Source organism: Silurus meridionalis, chromosome 27 (assembly GCF_014805685.1).
Source record: "Silurus meridionalis isolate SWU-2019-XX chromosome 27, ASM1480568v1, whole genome shotgun sequence".
NCBI classification, from domain to species: Eukaryota; Metazoa; Chordata; class Actinopteri; order Siluriformes; family Siluridae; genus Silurus; species Silurus meridionalis.
The window spans coordinates 12,750,550-12,769,692 of NC_060910.1; the positions used below are offsets into that span (position 1 = coordinate 12,750,550).

The following is a 19,143-nucleotide window of genomic DNA, read 5'->3' on the forward strand; positions in this document are numbered from 1 at the left end:
ATTTAGTACAATAAAAAAATATTGTATATTATTCATTAATCTAAAACATTTCCTTTAAAACCTCTAAAAAATTTTACAAGGACATTTTTGTAAGAAAACAAAAAAACAAATCAAACACATTCGGCACAATGGCTATATAATCCTTTGTTAATTCTATTAAAACAAATGATTTTTGCAGCTACGATGTGCTAAAGAATGTAGAAAGATTTTAAGAATTTGAATGTCACTTCACAAATGAAATATTTAGCTTGAAATTTTTGTGTAGACAGTGTTTAAGTGGAAATACTTCCTTAGAACATGAAGCTCTGAAATCTGAAGTCTTGTATATGCATTAACCTTCATTGAGCGCTCTCCTACTCAGATTATATTATAGGCCTTTTTTACAGGTACTTTACTCATACAATACAGTGGCATTTTAGAGTTGCTGCAACTGAACCCCATTAACCATAATCGGCTGAAATGAAGACCACTTAGGAGTTAAATATAAAGGATTTATTAAATGAGGCATGCAGCTTAAAGATATCAAAGATGAGGTTGTGCTAAAGCAGTCCTTTATGTCTTTATCCCCAGAACTGGGCTGCTTCCAGGCTACTCTTGATATTGCTCTGGTTTTCTCTCCTCTCTTTAGTCACCAGGTTGGCTTCTCCTTTTTGCAGACGTCTCCTCTGAGCAGCCTTCTGCTGCTTAGTTAGCTGTGTCTTCACTTTCTGCCTGATCACAGACTGTAGAAAAAATATATAGTAAACTGTTATTTTTGGTGTATGATCAGGTGGTCAAATGAGAAGCAACATGACTTTATTGAAACTAGAAGCATATGATGGTTCACCTGTTCACGAATATACAAGTAAAATTTACAGGGAACAAATAGAATAACATTTTCCTATTGATAATGGTGCAATATTAATAGCATTTTCATTTTTTCTACATAAATTGAAGAAATTGTGTGAAATTTCATCAATTAAAAAAAAAACAAAAAAACAATAGTATATACACCAATCAGGCATAACATTATGATCTATGAAGTGTATAACACTGGTTATCTCTTCATCATGGCACCTGTTAGTGGGAGGGATATTAAGCATAGCAAGTGAACATTTTGTCCTCAAAGTTGATGTGAATGAAGCAGGAAAATGGGCGAATGTAAGGATTTGAGTGAGTTTTACATATTGTGATGTCTAGATGACTGGGGCAGAGAATCTACAAAACTGTAACTATATATACACATACATACACATACTATATTTCCAAAAGTATTGGGTCGCCTTTCCTTGCTGGTGGTTCTTTTCCAAAATGTTACCACAAAGCTGGAGGCACTCAATTGTACAGGACGTCTTTAGATGCGCTATAATAACATTTTGCATTCACTTGAACTTGGAAACCCAAATCTGTTTCAACATGGCAATGTCCCTGTGCACAAAGTGAACTCCTTGAAGATCTGGTTTACATGCTTTGGAGAGGAAGAGCTTGAGTGGCCTGCTATAGAGCTCTGATTCCAACCCCTTCTGAACACCTTTTGGATGAATTGGAATGCTGACCCCAGGCCTCCTCACCTATAATCAGCACCTGCCTTTCATAATACCCATGTGCAAAGAGCAAATTGGGACTAAATCACATACCATATACCACACACACACACACACACACACACACACACACACACACACACACACACACACACACACACACACACACACACTTACACACTTACACACTTACACACTTACACACTTACACACTTTTTAATAATAAATTGGTAGCTTTACTCACTGGAGGAATTGTGGACTGGCTGGTGACACTTCCGATAGACGTTTCACTGGTTGTTCTTTGTCTGTGCTCATTCACATGTAGTAAGCTGTCTTGATCTCTATGAAAATCAGAGCAGGCAAACATGGTCAGCTTGTGTGCTTAGACAAATGAACACATGGAACGTTGTTTACTGCTGCAAGAAATTCAATGCAATCAACTGCTGCTCCAATCATGATTTGGTTTAATGTTACCTGAAAGGCTTAAACTCTTTGTTGTAAGCTGAAAGATCGACCAATTCCGGGCATTCGTCCTCATTTTCCTCAAGCTCCTCGTTGCTCTCCAGGGTTCTGAAACGGTCATCTACTAAATCATCAACTCTGTCAGAACAGCCCTCCTTCTCTGAGCTTGTCACTCCATGCTGCTCCTCAGTGTGTTTCAGGCCATCAAGTTCCAGAATAGCATGTCTGTATTCCTCCATGTCAATAGGCTCCTCACATACAGGCTCAGGTGCTTCAGGAGCATCGTCTTCATCTTCACTGAGGTCTTCTTCACCCTCTGGACCTGCTGGGTGGAGAAGTTGGTCGTCCTGCTGCAACTCTTTGGTGTAACCACTGGCTGAAATCTCCACATCAAGAGAGCAGGATTTTCTGAAAGTAAAGAAAAAGCAAATGACTAAATAGTTTAAAATAAAATACTAATTATTTGTTAACACAACCTGTGAAATAATCACCTGATATCTTCAAAGGTTGGGTAAAGTTCACTCTCATAGTTGAACCGTTTAATGAAGAAATCTCTTATGCACTTGACATCTCTGTCAAAATACCTGCGGGGGGAGAAATTCAATAAGCACAGCTTTAATCTAACAAAAAAAAAAAAAAATAGCTATAGATTTTAATTCCATAGTTTTAACATCAATAGAAAAATGGATCTGTTGAATCCTTTTCGAATTCCTAACTTTGAACACTTAAAGTGAATCACCATTGGGCATTTGGATGAGAAGTGGACACCATTTGCGGAAAGTCGATCATCGTCGCGTGATCGTTGTCATCGAGCAGAATGTTGAACTCGTTAAAATCTCCGTGAATAAGTCCATGATTGGCCAGTTTGACTATCAGCTCCATTACTTCACTGTACAATGAGTCAGGGTCTTGAATTTCACGCACCTGACACCTGGCACAGAAAGAGAAAGATTGTTAATTCTATAGTGTGTGGATGAAAATTAGAATTGATCATTTCAATCATTGCTCTTGTAGGATTTATAACAGCATCTCTGATAATAGTTGCTGCCGTCATCCTAAATCTGAGGTTTATATTATGCTCTCGCTGTAATACGTTGTATTACAGTAATTAAAATTGTAATTGCTGAACAACTGCTGTGAAAAAACAAAATAAAATGTGTCCTGCTATTGGAAAACAATCCCTGATTATTTTCCTATGACAGCATAATGTAATTGAGCTCATTAAGCCACTCAAATTCAAATCAAATCAAAATTAAAATTTTATTTGTCAAATACACATTCATACAGAGTACAACATGTAATGAAATGCTTTTTTGACTGTCCATCTTGTAAACATGGAAGAAATACAATCAAATATATATATATATATATATATATATATATATATATATATATATATATATATATATATATATATATATATATATATATATATATATATATATAAAATAAAATAAAAAGAGTAAAGTAACATTAAATTAAATAAGTATAAAAGTATATTAAAATATAATCTGACTAGAAAGTATGAAAAGGTTAAGGGGACACAAAAAAAAATGATATATATATATATATATATATATATATATATATATATATATATATATATATATATATATATCTCTCACACATGTACCGTAATTTCCGGACTATTAAGCGCACCCATATATAAGCCGCACCCACTGAATTTGACAAAGATTTTTATTTTAAACAAATGAGCCGCACCTGTCTATAAGCAGCAGGTGTCTACATTGAAACTAATGAACTTTACACAGGCTTTAACGAAAGACAGTGTCTGTTACACAGTGTAACGTGTGAAATATGTTGTGGCTCCTTTAAGAGCAGAGCGGCATTTTGGGAACAACCTGCTGCTGCATTTTTCCGCTATTACTGCATGTGTGCAAGACCGAGGAATATGTCCTTATTATTTTCTGATGCTGATTTCTAAGTTTCTTTGACTAACCCGTAACGCTGTTGCCAAGAAAAAAATAAAAAAGCACGAGTTTTGGAAACCTGTCTGTGCTTATATGATTTCTGTTGCAACTGAAGTTAGCGCGCTCTCCCTTCACCCAGATTTACCTTTTCTTTCTTTCTTTTTTTTTTTTCCAACATGATACTAAATTAAAGCTTTGAGCATAACAGCAACATGCTTAAGGATAAGTTGTTTCAATTGAAATACCAAATTCTTTTCATTTAATAAAATAAAATATATATATTTTTTAAAGAAAATAAGTAATTTAATGATCAACTCACAGAGGGTAGCCATTGATAAGCTCCATAACGACTGCATGTCTGTTATAGTCCACTGGCTTTGGAACAGGAAAGCCTCGGTCATACAGGGCCTGTAAACAATTAAACCACTTTTAAATATATTCTATCACATGAAAAAGATTAGCACAGAAAACTAGACTTTTGTCTTACATGTATGTACATTTATATATAAACACATACATATAGTGCATCTTAATAAATTAGAATATCATTAAGAAGTTAGATTTATTTTAGTAATTCAATACAAATGTGAAACTCATATTATATAGATTCATCACACACAGATTGATATCTTTCTTTCAGCTTCTCCCATTAGGGGTCGCCACAGCCGATCATCTGTGTTTGTGATCCGCATGTTCAATTTGGCACGTTTTACACTGGATGCCCTTCCAAAGGCAACCCTCCCCATTTATCCGGGTTCGGGACCAGCACTAAGAGTGCACTGGCTTGTGCCTCTTTAATGGCTGGGTTCGGTTCCCTGACCGGCGCACCGAATCCTAACCACTAAAACCACCAGGGACACAGAAATGTTGGACTACTGAAAGGTATGAATATGTACAGAACTCAATACTCGGTCGGGGCTCCCTTTGCATGAATTACTGCAGTGGCATGTGAAGTGATCTGTCTTCCACGGTTGTGGAAGCCAAGATTGCTCTGATAGTGGCCTTCAGCTCTTTTACGTTGTTGAGTCTGGTGTATCATATCTTCCTCTTTACAATACCCGATAGATTCTCATAAACTTTCCCTTTCACACTCGCAGATACTCTTCTATCACAAATCACTCCTGCAATCACTTTTCTTCTCCACCCACTCCACCCTGCCTGCACTGCATATATATAAGGATACCTCTAGTCACGAAACACCAGTAACACTTCCCCAGAACCTGCTCCATCTCCATCTTAAAAAGCTTTAAATAACTTAAATCCTGCGTATATTTTAAATACTGCATTCAAAAAATCAAGTCATGAGAATTACCTTCATGTACGCATATTCCTTCATGGCGGAGAGCCGGGACAGGTAGAGCCAGGACATTTTGTGTCTGTGTTTGTGGTAATCACGTTTGTTCTTCAGGTTTCGGAATGACGTCCTTCCGAGTCTGTGGAGCTTCAGAGCAAACTGCTCCCCTTCTTCATTTGCTACGATGTAGATATCTGGAATTGGGGGGAAAAAAGAAAAGTATTCTCATTTAAAACTCTTAGCTCGTTCGTTCTCTTCGGTTAATGTTTTAGCTTTGCATGATGGCCAGTACTAAACACGCCACTGAAGACTGGTCAGTTCGTATTAACGGAGGTCAAAAGGATCAGCATTGAATACTACAGCAAGTATAAATGGTCTCACATGAATGTGTACATGACTATAAATGTGTATAAATGTAGACCGTCACTTTCACAAAAACTAATTTGACAGCAAAAAAACCCACAATAATACATTTCATATTTACACCCACGATTCAGAGCTGACAAAGAGAAAGAAAAATCTTATCTGGGGCAGGTATAAAACAGTCTACAAAAGCTTATTATGAGATAATTGCAATACAGTGGTCCCCCGGATCTGGCGGGGGTTACGTTCTAAGACGCACCCCCGCAGCCGTTATGGTACCTTAGTGAATTCATCTAGACTTTACACCAGTAAGTTGGTTCCTTTTTGCTGCATAGTCAACAGAAAATGTAAAGTAATGGATATTGAAATGAATAATACAATAACATGTTGTAAAAAATGTTATGAAATTTGTTAGTAAAAACATTTAAAATGTTATTCCTAACGTTCCTAAACATTCGGATTCCCGCATACTTTAATATGATCAGCAACTTGCCGTCAGTTACGTTCCAACCAAAAACCCACGTATTTTCCGAACCCTCTTATGAGGGTGACATTTCCAAAAACACAATGCAAAAGAACTCTGACTGAAATCACCATCCTTCTGACCTTTGGAGTCGTTTCCCTAAACCAAACACATCAGAAACCAGTGTGTTACAGCAAAAAATAAATAAAAACTCAAATGTGCAACACAAGATATAGTCCAGGACAATGTTCGGGAACCTGTAGCCTGGAAAGAAAAAGAAAATGCTGACCCGACTCTTTGCCGACACCCATCTGGTTTCCCACGGACAAAATGACATTTCGAGACGACATCGCCTTCAGAGCCAAATAATCATAGCCGCCGTAGTTCAGGCGATATCCCTGCACAGCTGGAAAAAAACAAACATCTCAAAAACAATTCACTGCGGGACAGACTGAGAGCTAACAGCATGCAGGGGATTACTTTTTGTGCGTTCGTAGGCCAGCAGTTTGTGTTTGACCAGTTCTCTCAAAACTTTATTGCATCCTCCGTGTCTCAGACTCGCGATAGATGCGATCAAGCTGACCGGTACGATCTCGTGATTCTTCATTCCCATTTCCACCTGGTCAGAAAAGAAAAAAAAACAGTCAGCGGTTAAAACTCTGAGATTTGTAACATTTGGAGGAATACATTTACGGCCTTATCCAGAGCGGCGTACAAAAGCGCTTCGAAAATTTCATTGATGAATAGCTAAACGATGGTTCACTTGGTTGCAAACTTAGGATACCATCAGCTTAGATAGTGTTGAAAGGAATTATAGCACACTTTTTAGGTAAAGACAAAACAAACAGCGAAAATACATGCTAGTCCGAGTGTTTCAGGAAGAGATAGGTCTTCACCTGTCGTTGGAAGATAATAATATAGGAGTAATATAAGAATAATATAGGATACATTATATAGATGTAAATATTGGGACATCTGACCCCTGCCATATGTGGTTTTTCTTTAAACGGATACTAAAAAAACAGAAGGCACACAATTGTATAGGATGCAGAATAATAAACTTTTGCGTTCACTTGAACTTGCAAACCAAACACCTGTTCCAGCTGTGCCCCGGTGCACAAAGTGAGCTCCATGAGGATTTACATGGTTTGGAGAGGAAGATCTTGAGTGGCCCGTTATAGAGATCTGATCTAATCACTACTGAACACTTTGGGGATGAATTGGAAATGTACATCACTACCTGCCTTTACTAACACCCTTATGTCTGATGAACACAAAAATGGCCACAAGTACACTCCAAAATCTAGTGGAACATCTTCCCTGAAGAGTGGAGGGAATTAGAAGAGCAGATTGGGACGAAATATGGAATGTGACGCTCAAAAAGCACATACCAGACCTGGTGTCCGCAAACTTTTGACAATACGTGTATAAGGTTTATTATAATGCACTGATCAAAACCCCTGGTCCTGGAGGAACCCCTGTCCTACACATGTGCTCCAATCAGATCATCAATATCACCTTCCTGCTATGAAGCAGGCAAAACTGGGTAGGTGGTCTTTCCTACCACAATCAAAAGATGTAAACGCTTATCATTCAATGAAAATAACTTTTCCCATGTCTGTCTCAGAAAGATCAGCCATGTCACCTATCAACACGGGATAAAACAACATACTTACAGCCGTCAGCACCCGAAAATCATCCCTAGACAAATATCTCAGCACAACGACGTTCAATTTCCCCATAGTGTTTAATAAAGATTAGTCAAGGACCTTATAGAGAATAGAAAAACATCTATTGTTATTTAGATTACATGTGTCCCCAAATACGCACACGAAACACATGGAGAAACCGGAAGCAATAAACACAACGTTTACTACCGTGTTGGGTTTGGAGCTAAATCAGCTTTAGGGTTTTTCCGCCCCCTGGTGGTCTGGAGAATATTTCATCCATGTGATGAACTGAACAAGATTGAATAAATATTTATTCTTCATTTAAAAACAATATTTAAAGAATATAAATTAAGAAATGGATAATAATTGTTTACCAGTGCAATGGCAAAGTATTCACTTCAGGTTATACACGATATGGACAAAAAGTTCACCTGAAAATTAGATTCCTATGTGATTATTAAACATCCATTTCCACATTTAGTCTTCATCAATAAATAAAAAAAGGACAAATTGATGGACGAGGTGAGACAGGAGTCTCAGTATGATGTTTGCGGATGATATTGTGATTTGTGGTGAGAGTAGGGAGCAGGTTGAGAAGAGCCTGGAGAGGTGTAGGAACGCGCTGGAGAGAAGGGGAATGAAAGTCAGTAGGAGTAAAACAGAGTACATGTGTGTGAATGAGAGGGAGGGCAGTGGAGTGGTGCGTTTGCACGGAGAGGAGGTGGAGAAGGTGGAGAAGTTCAGGTACCTGGGGTCAACAGTGCAAAGTAATGGAGAGTGTGTTAGAGAAGTGAAGAAAAGAGTGCAGGCATGGTGGAGTGGGTGGAGAAGAGTGACAGGAGTGATTTGTGATAGAAGAGTATCTGTGAGAGTGAAAGTTAAAGTTTATAGGACTGTGGTGAGACCTGCGATGTTGTACGGTTTAGAGACAGTGGCATTAAGTAAAAGACAGGAGGTGGAGCTGGAGGTAGCAGAGCTGAAGATGTTGAGGTTTTCGTTGGGAGTGACGAGGATGGACAGGATTAGAAATTAGTTTATTAGAGGGACAGTGCAAGTAGGACAGTGAGAGAGGCAAGATTGAGATGGTTTGGACATGTGCAGAGGAGGGACACGGGGTATATCCGTAGGAGGATGCTGAGGATGGAGCCACCAGGTAGGAGGAAAAGAGGAAGGCCAAGGAGGAGGTTTATGGATGTGGTGAAGCAAGACATGCAGGTAGTTGGGTTGAAAGTGGCAGATGTAGAGGACAGGGGGGTATGGAGACGGATGATCCGCTGTGGCAACCCCTAATGGGAGAAGCCAAAAGAAGAAGAAGAAATAGAAAAATAAAATTAAATAGTTTACATTTGTTAGACCCCATTTGGGTAATACAGATGATGATGAACTACTTAAATGTTCTACTTATTTCAGTATACTTTAACAAATGTCATCATTCCTTCCATCCTTCATTCATTCACACCCTCGCTATGCAGAATTGTCAGGATTTTCTGTTTTGAAGAGAAATTCTTCCAGCTGGACATTAAACGCTAAATGCTAGCGTTATGGATTCTTTAGCGTTTTCATGTATGCACAAAACAAATCTTATTTCCGGTAAGGAGCGAGTAGCTACAGTGACGCTGCTCTCGCTCAATTTTGTTTTTAAATTATTATTATTTTTTTAATACCTCTGCAATTGTTGTGTAGGTTTTCAAGTTTAATAATAACAATAACAACAATAATGCATTCAAAGTGCTCCACTTGATACATTTCTGAAAAAACTTTGTTCAGCACGTAAAAAGGACGGCACTCGGTACACGTGTACCAAACCAAAAGCCCTGTACTGAAACATTTCGCTACAAATTCGTGTACCATTACAACTCTAATATATTTATGAGCAAAACAAAAGATAAGTCAAAAAATTGTATATTGACACTATAGTGTAGCACGCTGTACCTGGTGTCATTATAAAAAACGGTGGCTAGAGCCAGTGCCCTTTTACCCTAATCGGCTGAGGTGCCCCTCTCTCATCTACAATAAAGTCTGAAATTATTACAGTTTGCTGTCTTCTATTTTAATTGTATTTTTATAACAAATTAATAATTTGTATTAACAAGCACCCACCCCCCCCTTAGTGCCCCTTTTTTTGGTTTGGGCCACTGCCCCTTAAAATGTCTGTAATAAAAGATGTTGGATGTTATTACTTGCAATAGTTAAATTTTAATTAACACAAATTTTGTGTAATTGTGTTTTCTATTATTGTTATTACTTCATACTGCACATGCGATCTACAACCTGCATTAACTGACAATAGCAGTGCAAGAAAATACCAATTGATGTCATCACACGCTGTATTCTCATTGGTCTACTCCTCACTTATTGAATTTATATACTGTGCTGATTTATTCCAAACCATAATATCCAAAATGACCAAATTTGGCACTGCTCTCTGCTACAGGAACGCTGATTCAACTCTTGTCCCAATATATAGGAATCCACCGTAATGTTTATTAGCTGTGCCCTAAGGTGGTGCAGAACAGATGTGGGAAAACATCAGGGTTTGTGTCAACAGTAGCTACTTGCGTGCTCTATGTGCACTTCAGATGGCTGATCTTCCAGGGTTACAGCACATAAAGCAGGATGATAACCTGCACTTCTTTCTCTCAAAAGATATTTCCAAATAGCAAATTTTGTATAATGTGTGTGGTGTAGCTACATTTATATAGAATATAAATAGGGTAAGACACGACTATGACGCATAATCAAAGACAGTCTACAGCATTGTCTTTATTAACATAATTACAAACGCCACTGATAGAAGACATACCTCAGGTTTCAGAGCAAAAATGTTATATACTTTTTTTTTCTTTTTTAGGTCAATGAGACATTAAAGAGAAAAGCAAGAAAATGGTTTTTGATAAAGAAAAAGGACAATTTTAGTTTACAAAAAAACAACAGAAAAAAAAAAAACTTTTCACATCTACTCCTTTAAAGTCTCACTTCAACCTATAGATCGAATAAAAATCACTTTTTGGAGCACTTCCTTTTGCATTTTCATCCCCTCTGAAATGCCTCACCAATGAAATGACAAAATTGGTGATGTGAAACAGGTTGGTGTTGCATTCCTTCGTTAAAGGCAGTATTTTTAAATTTTTTTACTTAGCAAGTGGGCTGTTAAAATGTCAACCGGTGCCTTTAAGATCGATGAGATGAATCCACTCTTTGTCAAAACAATTAGTTGAAACTAACGCTGAACCAAGAGTCAGCTCGTTACACGACAATACGCTTTATAACTCTTAAATTCAGTGTAAAAAAAAAAAGGTTATATACACACACACAGCGAAGGAATGCATCTGAAGGGGTGGAAAAGCCTAGAATTTAGTGCTTGTTTTTAGCGTTAAGTGACGCGTTTACATTTTTGCAATTTTCAGACCGAACACGAATTACAGAAAAGAGGAAACAAATCATAAGGCATCTGAAACTAGAACTGAGAAGATCTGTTGATATGCTGCAGAATTACTGTTTTTTACCAACTACTTAGTTTCATTCTTTGAGAGGGTTAAATAGTGCTGGTCTGTTTCTGACATAAATAATGCTGAAAACAATAAATTGGGGATGTTGAACGTCGAGGACCAACAAATGCTGAACTCTAAAGTACATGGGATGCTTTGCAGGCTGACCGGTGTCAAGACTAAAATAAAATGAGCGCTAGGCCACTGAAAACATTTACAAAGTGCAAAAAAAAAAAAAAAACGTTTTTACAGACTCAAATGCCGGTCCTGTTTAATATATTACTCTTAATGTTCTAGGTCTTAAAACTTCTTGAATCTAAAGCACACCTTCCCAACAGAAGAAAAAAAAAATCTGGATTTTTACAATGGCGCTTTCATTTGTTTAACAATACTCATCCTGTATAGTACATGTATATTATATGCCTGGAGTAGGTACAAACAATGATAAACATTTGGTGACTGATTACTTGTGACGTTGCATTAAATCCTAATTAAAAGTGTTTTTTTTTTTTTTTTAACAAAATGTACAATAACAGGTTATCATGCATCTTCTCTTAAGCACATTCTAAAATCAGATTCTGCCTAAACGTTAACTTCATTTCCACTTAAACGAGAATAACGCATATCAAAATTTCATTTGATTTAAATTACCCCACTATTTAAACAGCTCCTGTACATAAGATGTCTCATTTACAGTTATGCACATCAACCCATTTGCTGATAAACTCATCTCTTTTTCCCATCTACATTAGTGTTCGATGGAGGATTCGCCCTCCTGTGAATGTTTGCTGAGTGCACTGGGTTGTGTGCATGATGAACAGATAAAATAAGTGATGGTGAAAAAAGGAAAAAAGGGAGGGAGGGAGAGGCATGAACATGGCAGAAGCTGACTAATGCCTGCGCTCCATCATTCAGAGTCGCCCAGCCCCGAACTCTAATCTCATCCGACTGGGAAGAGCATCAGACCAATCAGACTATGAAGTGCATACAGATCATACAGAAAGAGAGCTAGAGCAAGAAAGAGGGAGAGGAAGAAAGGAAGAAAGAAAGAAGAGCTGTGGTGTGGGTATGGAGGAAAGATATGGAACGAGAGACAAAAAGAAGTCTCCATGGTCATTAACAGCTGCAGCCCTCTTTCTGAGGCTGTGTGTCGCTGGAGAGTCGGCCACCTTGTGGAGCATTGGGCTTGTGCTGGACTCCTGACTCAGCAGCGTTCAGGTCCAGACTACCATCTTGGATGTTCTGGTAGATCTTTTTAGCTGCCTCCAGGAATGCGTCTTCGACGTTCTCACCACTGTTCAATGGAGAAACACGTTTTTATGAGAGACCAATTAAACCACTGCTAAATTATAAACATTCTAGCGAACCCATGCTATAGAAATAACTATTTTTAACCTGCAATTATTACACCGATCAGGCATAACATTTTGACAGAACATTATGAGCGGTGAAGTGAATAACAACGATTATCTCATCATGGCATCTGTTAGTGGGTGGAAATTTTAGTCGCCATGTGAACATTTAAGCCTTGAAGTTGACGTGTTAGAAGCAGGAAAAATGGGCAAGCCTGAGGAGTTTGACAAATTGTGATAAAACAATATTCAGCAGGTGGTCATCATGTTATGTCTGATCTGTGTATCTAATCTAGAACTGATTTTCAGTTAGGTGTTTTTGACACAAATTGGAATAAAATTTTAATTCAAATAAATAATGATTATTAAATCATAAATATGAGCTTGTACAAAATCTATTGCGCCACTCTGAAACATCAAAACAAACATGACTGCAATTAAGATCAAACTCTCCATTGTTTAATAAACTTACGTTTTGGCACTTGCCTCCAGAAACAACAGGCCTATTACAAAACAAAAAGGGCATTTTAAAATGATTAAATCGACCAAACAGGAAATTAAAAACAACAACAAAAAAAACAGAGTAAAGTTCAGATTTTCCCCTCTTACCGTTCTCTTCAGCAAACTGCTTCGCTTCTTCATATGTTACGTCACGCTGGGCTTCGAGGTCAGCTTTGTTACCGATAAGAATAATCACCTGGGGAGAAAACTATTATCTAGGACTGAGCAGTTTAACAAGTTTAAAGGGATTTCAATAGCTGTAACATCACTAATGTCATAGTTCAGTTCCAATTATGAAATATTGAAGGAAATGGGGAGACACACACCTTTTTAACGAACATCGATACTCCAATGAAGGCAACTGAGAAAATGACTTATGACACTTTGTTTTTCGAGCAAAGTCCTTCCACGCAGTTATCTGAACATCTGATAACCGACTCTTATACTTAAATTTCAAACAGGTTCAGAAACCACATTCTCCATACCAACCTGCCTATTATCATTTTACAAAGACAATAGAAGTGCCTACAATAAAACTTACCAAATATTACAAAATAAATATATTTTTTTTTTAATTAAATAATAATAATTAAAAAAAAAGCAGACGATAGTAGTGTCTTTAAGATGGTGGGTTTACGTCTAAGCATTTATTTATTTAAATGTCATGTTTTATTTAATTATTGTCAAGAGCTAGATTATAAGATAAAGCTATTTATTACAAATATAAAAAAAGGGAGCCAAAAATAAAGGTATTTTGGGTTTTTTTAAAGCTTGGAAATACTATATTCATCATAATAATTTCACTTTTTAAGCTTGAATCAAAGCGAGACAGTGGAACATTTTGAAATTGCAGTCGTCCCCAATCTATCGCAGTAGTTACAGGCCAAATCCGAACCCGGAAAAACAAATTTTTACGATAAATGGACGGCACCCCAATTTTTTTTTCTATTGTTTAAGCCATAAATCATCCTCCCACACTCTTTAAACACACACAAAACATCTGCATGGATACAGCGATTTTGTATAAATTTGTAGAAATATCACAGTAATTGAGTACAGAAGTACAGTACTGTAGTGGAGCCTAGGCATAGTTTCTCTGCTTTTTATTGGTTGAATTGGTGTCCTATGACATCAAAAGGGGGCGGAGTTAAAGACACGTCACTGCATTATTTATTTATATATTTTTACAACAGAGGACACTTTATCTTCTTTCGGCTGCTCCCATTAGTGGTTGCCACAGTGTATCATCCGTCTCCATATCCCCCCTGTCCTCTACATCTGCCTCTTTCAACACAACTACCTGCATGTCTTCCCTCACCACATCCATAAACCTCCTCCTTGGTCTTCCTCTTTTCCTCCTTCCTGGTAGCTCCATCCTCAGCATTCTCCTGCTGATATACCCCATGTCCCTCCTTTGCACATGTCCAAACCAACTCAATCTCGCCTCCCTCACCTTGTCTCCTAAACGTCCTACATGAGCTGTCTCTCTGATAAACTTGTTTCTAATCCTGTCCATCTACAACCAATTAATAAGCAGAAACCTGCGGTTTCTTGTAATGCTACTTATTTCTTATAATAAACTGAAATCAGGACCATTCGCAAAATAAAATAGTCATGTGCCAAATTGCAAATCGCGATAAAGTGCAGTGAGATTCGAACAGCGATAAATCGAGGGACGACTGTACAGTTATTCCGTATAGGCTGGGTAGAAAGACGAGACAAGTTACATAGCAGAATGAATAGAATATGCAACAGTACATGTCTCTGAGATGAGCAGTCTGTGAAGAATAATTCGTTTTATGTTTTAGATTGTCCAAAGTGGCCACATTTAACTTTGATAACATAAGTAAAATCGTGGTATTCTTAAAGACAGACTTTCTTCTCCTCCTGCATTTTTACTTAAAATAATGATTACAAAAAAAAAATTATTATATCTCCAAAAAAATCTCAACATCATATCATATATCATAACTACAAGATTTGACATTTCACAGGATTTTCTGCAAACGTACTGTATTGGGGTTGGTGAGATTCCTCGCGTCAGTCAGCCAGCTGCTCAGGTGATTGTACGTGCTTCGCCTGCAGAAAAACAGCACCACGTACCACTTTAAACACAGGGATGGGAAGAATATAATAATATTACAGGATTTTATATTATTGGGGTTTTAATCCTGAAAGCTTCAGTCATTACTTGATACCTCCTTAATGCTTTACTGTAAATAATCCACTACCTGGTGATGTCGTACACCATGAGAGCACCTGCTGCTCCTCTGTAGTAGCTGCGAGTGACTGCGCGGAATCGCTCCTGACCCGCTGTGTCCCAAATCTGCAGCTTCACCTTCTGCCCGCTCACCTCGATTATCCGTGTGCCGAACTCCACCCCGATCGTGTGAGGGCAGTCCGCCATGACTGATCGCGATAGAAAAACACACAATGCATCACATGCTGCTCGTGACACTGGAAACGTCTTGTGCATATGGAGACCACAAAACCTCACTGGATGGGCTTTCAATGTTGGTTATGTACCTAGATTTTTAAACACTGGCTGTTTCTTAGCAAAAATCACTACCTGGCCTTATACTTCCTTATTGAATTGATTTCAAAACAATGAGTTGTCTGTTCTCTCAGTAGAGGAGAAAATCACATCTCTAACTGCCAGAGTCCTGCAGATATGATAGACTGAGGTTTTGTTACAAGAAAACCTGACATTTATATAAGTCGCATCTGAAGATGGCAAAATCTGTTCAATTACTTTGATTTATATTTAAAAACAGGATCTGCATAAAGCAGTGATATTCAGACTATAATGTGTGAGGAAAGAACTGCAGAGAGGTCGTGTGTTAGAAAGTACCAAAGACATATCTTTAAATGATTGGTGCATCTAAAACAGTCACACATTTTGTTTTATAGATATGAACTTTAACACCAGAACAGAAATAAATACCAAAAGAGCTGTTTTCTTACTTCCCCTAATAATAACAGCAGATGAGCCAAGCTACATGTGAATCGAGAACATCTGACAGTTATGCAGGTTTGTTGAGTATCTATGTATCTATGTATCTATGTATCTATGTATCTATCTATCTATCTATCTGTCTATCTGTCTTTCTGTCCGTCTGTCTGTCTGTCTCCATCTATCAGTCGATCTGTCTATCTTTAAATCAGAGGTGCCCACACTTTTTCTAAGAAGGGCCACAAAACAAATTTTTGTCATGCCTATGGGCCAAAAATAAATGTTGAATTATACCGACCATTATATTCAAATTAAGGTTGCCATGGTTTCTCTCATTTATGATTTTATAGTAATTAAAACCAAATAAATAAATACGGAAACAAAATAACATCACTGATCTGCTTTACTGACGCCGCTTCATTTTCAAAGTTGTGGTTCTGTGAATCCTGCAATAATAAACAATTTCATTTAATGTACAGTTTTATTTACTTTTATTGTACACTTAGGGTGCAGTCACTTTAGTTGCCAGTTATTTAGACAATAATGGCTGTATGTTATTTTCGGAGATCAGTAAATCTGAACTGCTATACAAGCTGCATAACGGCTACTCAAATATATCCACGTTTCATTTCTATAGTATTGTCTCTTAAAAAGATCTACTGTGTGTGTGTGTGTGTGTGTGTGTGTGTGTGTGATTAAATATATATATATATATATATTTATTTATTTCCATCATCCTACAATGAAACATTTATCCCTCTTCTTGACTACAGGGGCTCAATAAATAAGTTAATAAGGATGGAAAAAATATTTGCCATGGCCTTCAGTATCGACAGATCTTTTCTCCCTGACCACCATTGTAAACATCAAGACGTGCAAACACAAACAGATTGCACATCTTCACGTTCATCCCTCCAGTACACTTCCACAGACATGTCGAGTGGATTGTCGAGACTCTGAAGCTCCTCTGGTTCCTTTTCTCCTTTCACCTGTTTGTAAGCATTATTATGTATTGACATGGAGCATTACTTACATTTCTTTTCTGTGAACTGGTGGAGCAAACAAGACTTTCCAACCCCCATATCTCCTGGGGAATTAAACACAAAAGCATGTCAGGGAGGAATAAAAGATTAAGTCTGAATGCATTGAAACGGCTGATGGAAATCTCAATACGCACTCACCAATAATGATATACTTGAAGATATAGGAATAATTATACGGTGCAGCCGTCATTTTGTTTCTGTAGGGTAGAAAAACAGATGTATCTATAAATTATGGTATGTAAATGACAGAAATGGGAATAATAAAAAGGGTAGATTGGAGTCTTGCTGATGCTTCACTGAAGGCTAGTCAGCTGACAAACCATTGTCTTGGCATGAGCCTGGCTAACGCCTAGCGCGCTAACAAGCTGTAAATAGCTACATAAAACCAAATATTTACTCAGTGATGAATTGAAAGATGATTTACGTGTCCAAAGAAGTCTCACAAATACTTGCCGGGGAAACTAAACTGCCCAATCGACACCTTATGAAGCAAGTCGTGCACGTAAACAGATGAGTGATGCAGGCCGGTGAAATGAAATAGCCGTTAGTTAGCTTGCTAGCTAGCCTAGCATGTGTCTCGCTATTAACCTTTCACTGTACAATAAAGGCACCGTCATGACAAGACCCCGGGATGGTGGATTATCAATCAGCGCAGTGTTTCAGGTCCGATCAAATACAATATCGGGTTTATTTATTAAACTATAGTAACAATCGGGAATCTTGGACGTCTTAGCCCAGCTCAGCTTCCTTAGCCTAGCGTCACACAGAGCTCAAGGAGGGAGGAAACATGACGATGTTACACCCTGCAATATGCACCACCCCGAGAGCATTTTTCAAGAATCCTACAATCAAATATTCTTTATAAAAATCGTTTACCCTAAAATGATGAACTCAAGCCGGCTCCTGAGCTGATTTTCGCACACTGATGGCGTCCACCTTCTTCCCTACACAGCTTTCAAAACAGTTACTTCGGCGCCCTCTAGTGGACAGACAGGAGGAAAGGAGAAGGGTGAGGGGCGCACACGGACCAAACCCGGAAGTCACGTGGTTGGTCCAGCTTAAGTATGATTGGCTCCATGTTGGGCACGCCATGACAGGCATGATATTATTCAGCACTATGGTGCAATAATAAAATAGATGTAATATTTATTAATCATTCAATTAATTAAATATTTATTCATATTATTTATTTAGCCTTTTATTTGTTAGGATCAGTGAAAGGCCATCAGGGCCAGAAAAGCCTTCTCTACTGGTCTAAACCCTCTCAGAATCACTTTCACTTTTTAATATTTTTTCATTATGAATATATATTAAATTCTTCCCAATAGTCCATCCTTTTCATTTCATAGAGTTTCTCTATTGTGTGTTGCTGCTGCTGCTGCAGTGTACATTTTTATCCAATAAGATTTCAGCCGTCACATCAAGTATTGCTGTAAGGCCAGAACTGTGATCACTGGTTAACAATAAGAAAGTAGGTAGGTACGTAGGTTGCTTGAAGCTGTGTTTTGGTCACTCCTAGGCCTTCTAGCAGGCGTCCAAACACGTCAGCATTTTCACATCCTCTAATCGGATGGTCAGAGCACGTGCTAATCAGAACTCGCAACTCGCATGTGTAGCAAACTGCAAAAGCTCAAATATATATGTGTGGATTTCATAGCTGTTTTTCATGACAGAGGAGAAGAAATTGATTAGGTCGCAGATACACTTACACTTTTATTATTTTTATATTAATGGATGCTGATGGAAGTCGTGGTGGAATAATGATGGGATTAAGAAGTGGCCTCCACTGGTTAGGATGTACCCCAGAAAATCTTGCAATGGTGTGGCACAAACATTTACATTTATAGCATTTAGCAGATGCACTTGTCCAGAGTGACGTACAATAGTGCTAGATAGCCAGGGACTCTGCTGTTCAGACATCTAGGGGAAGTTCATTCTACCACTTCGGTGCCAGAACAGAGAAGAGCTTTGAGGTATACTTACCTCTTACCCTTAAGATGGTAGGGCGGTACCAGTGGAGCAGCGCTAAAGGATCTCAGGCAAAAGGCAATCGCTCTTTGTACCACCAACAAACACCAAGGTTTCTGAGGGCATTCATGA

At 38.0% G+C, this 19,143-nt stretch overlaps 2 protein-coding genes across 2 annotated transcripts; both read right to left on the reverse strand.

Annotated features, from left to right (window-relative positions):
* Positions 1-477: 477 nt before the first annotated feature.
* Positions 478-7,901, reverse strand: riok2 (RIO kinase 2 (yeast)). The gene is made up of 10 exons (XM_046842394.1): positions 7,713-7,901; positions 6,517-6,655; positions 6,326-6,442; positions 5,229-5,404; positions 4,236-4,324; positions 2,725-2,916; positions 2,477-2,569; positions 1,998-2,393; positions 1,768-1,864; positions 478-722 (listed from the first exon to the last, which is right to left on the reverse strand). Exons 1-10 carry the CDS (start codon positions 7,776-7,778, stop codon positions 561-563), a joined length of 1,527 nt encoding a protein of 508 aa, XP_046698350.1. The 5' UTR covers positions 7,779-7,901; the 3' UTR covers positions 478-560.
* Positions 7,902-10,449: 2,548 nt separating this feature from the next.
* Positions 10,450-18,069, reverse strand: LOC124380767 (ras-related protein Rab-14-like). The gene is made up of 8 exons (XM_046842019.1): positions 17,920-18,069; positions 17,182-17,240; positions 17,034-17,087; positions 15,279-15,456; positions 15,060-15,126; positions 13,156-13,243; positions 13,019-13,049; positions 10,450-12,488 (listed from the first exon to the last, which is right to left on the reverse strand). Exons 2-8 carry the CDS (start codon positions 17,231-17,233, stop codon positions 12,311-12,313), a joined length of 648 nt encoding a protein of 215 aa, XP_046697975.1. The 5' UTR covers positions 17,234-17,240; positions 17,920-18,069; the 3' UTR covers positions 10,450-12,310.
* Positions 18,070-19,143: the final 1,074 nt, after the last annotated feature.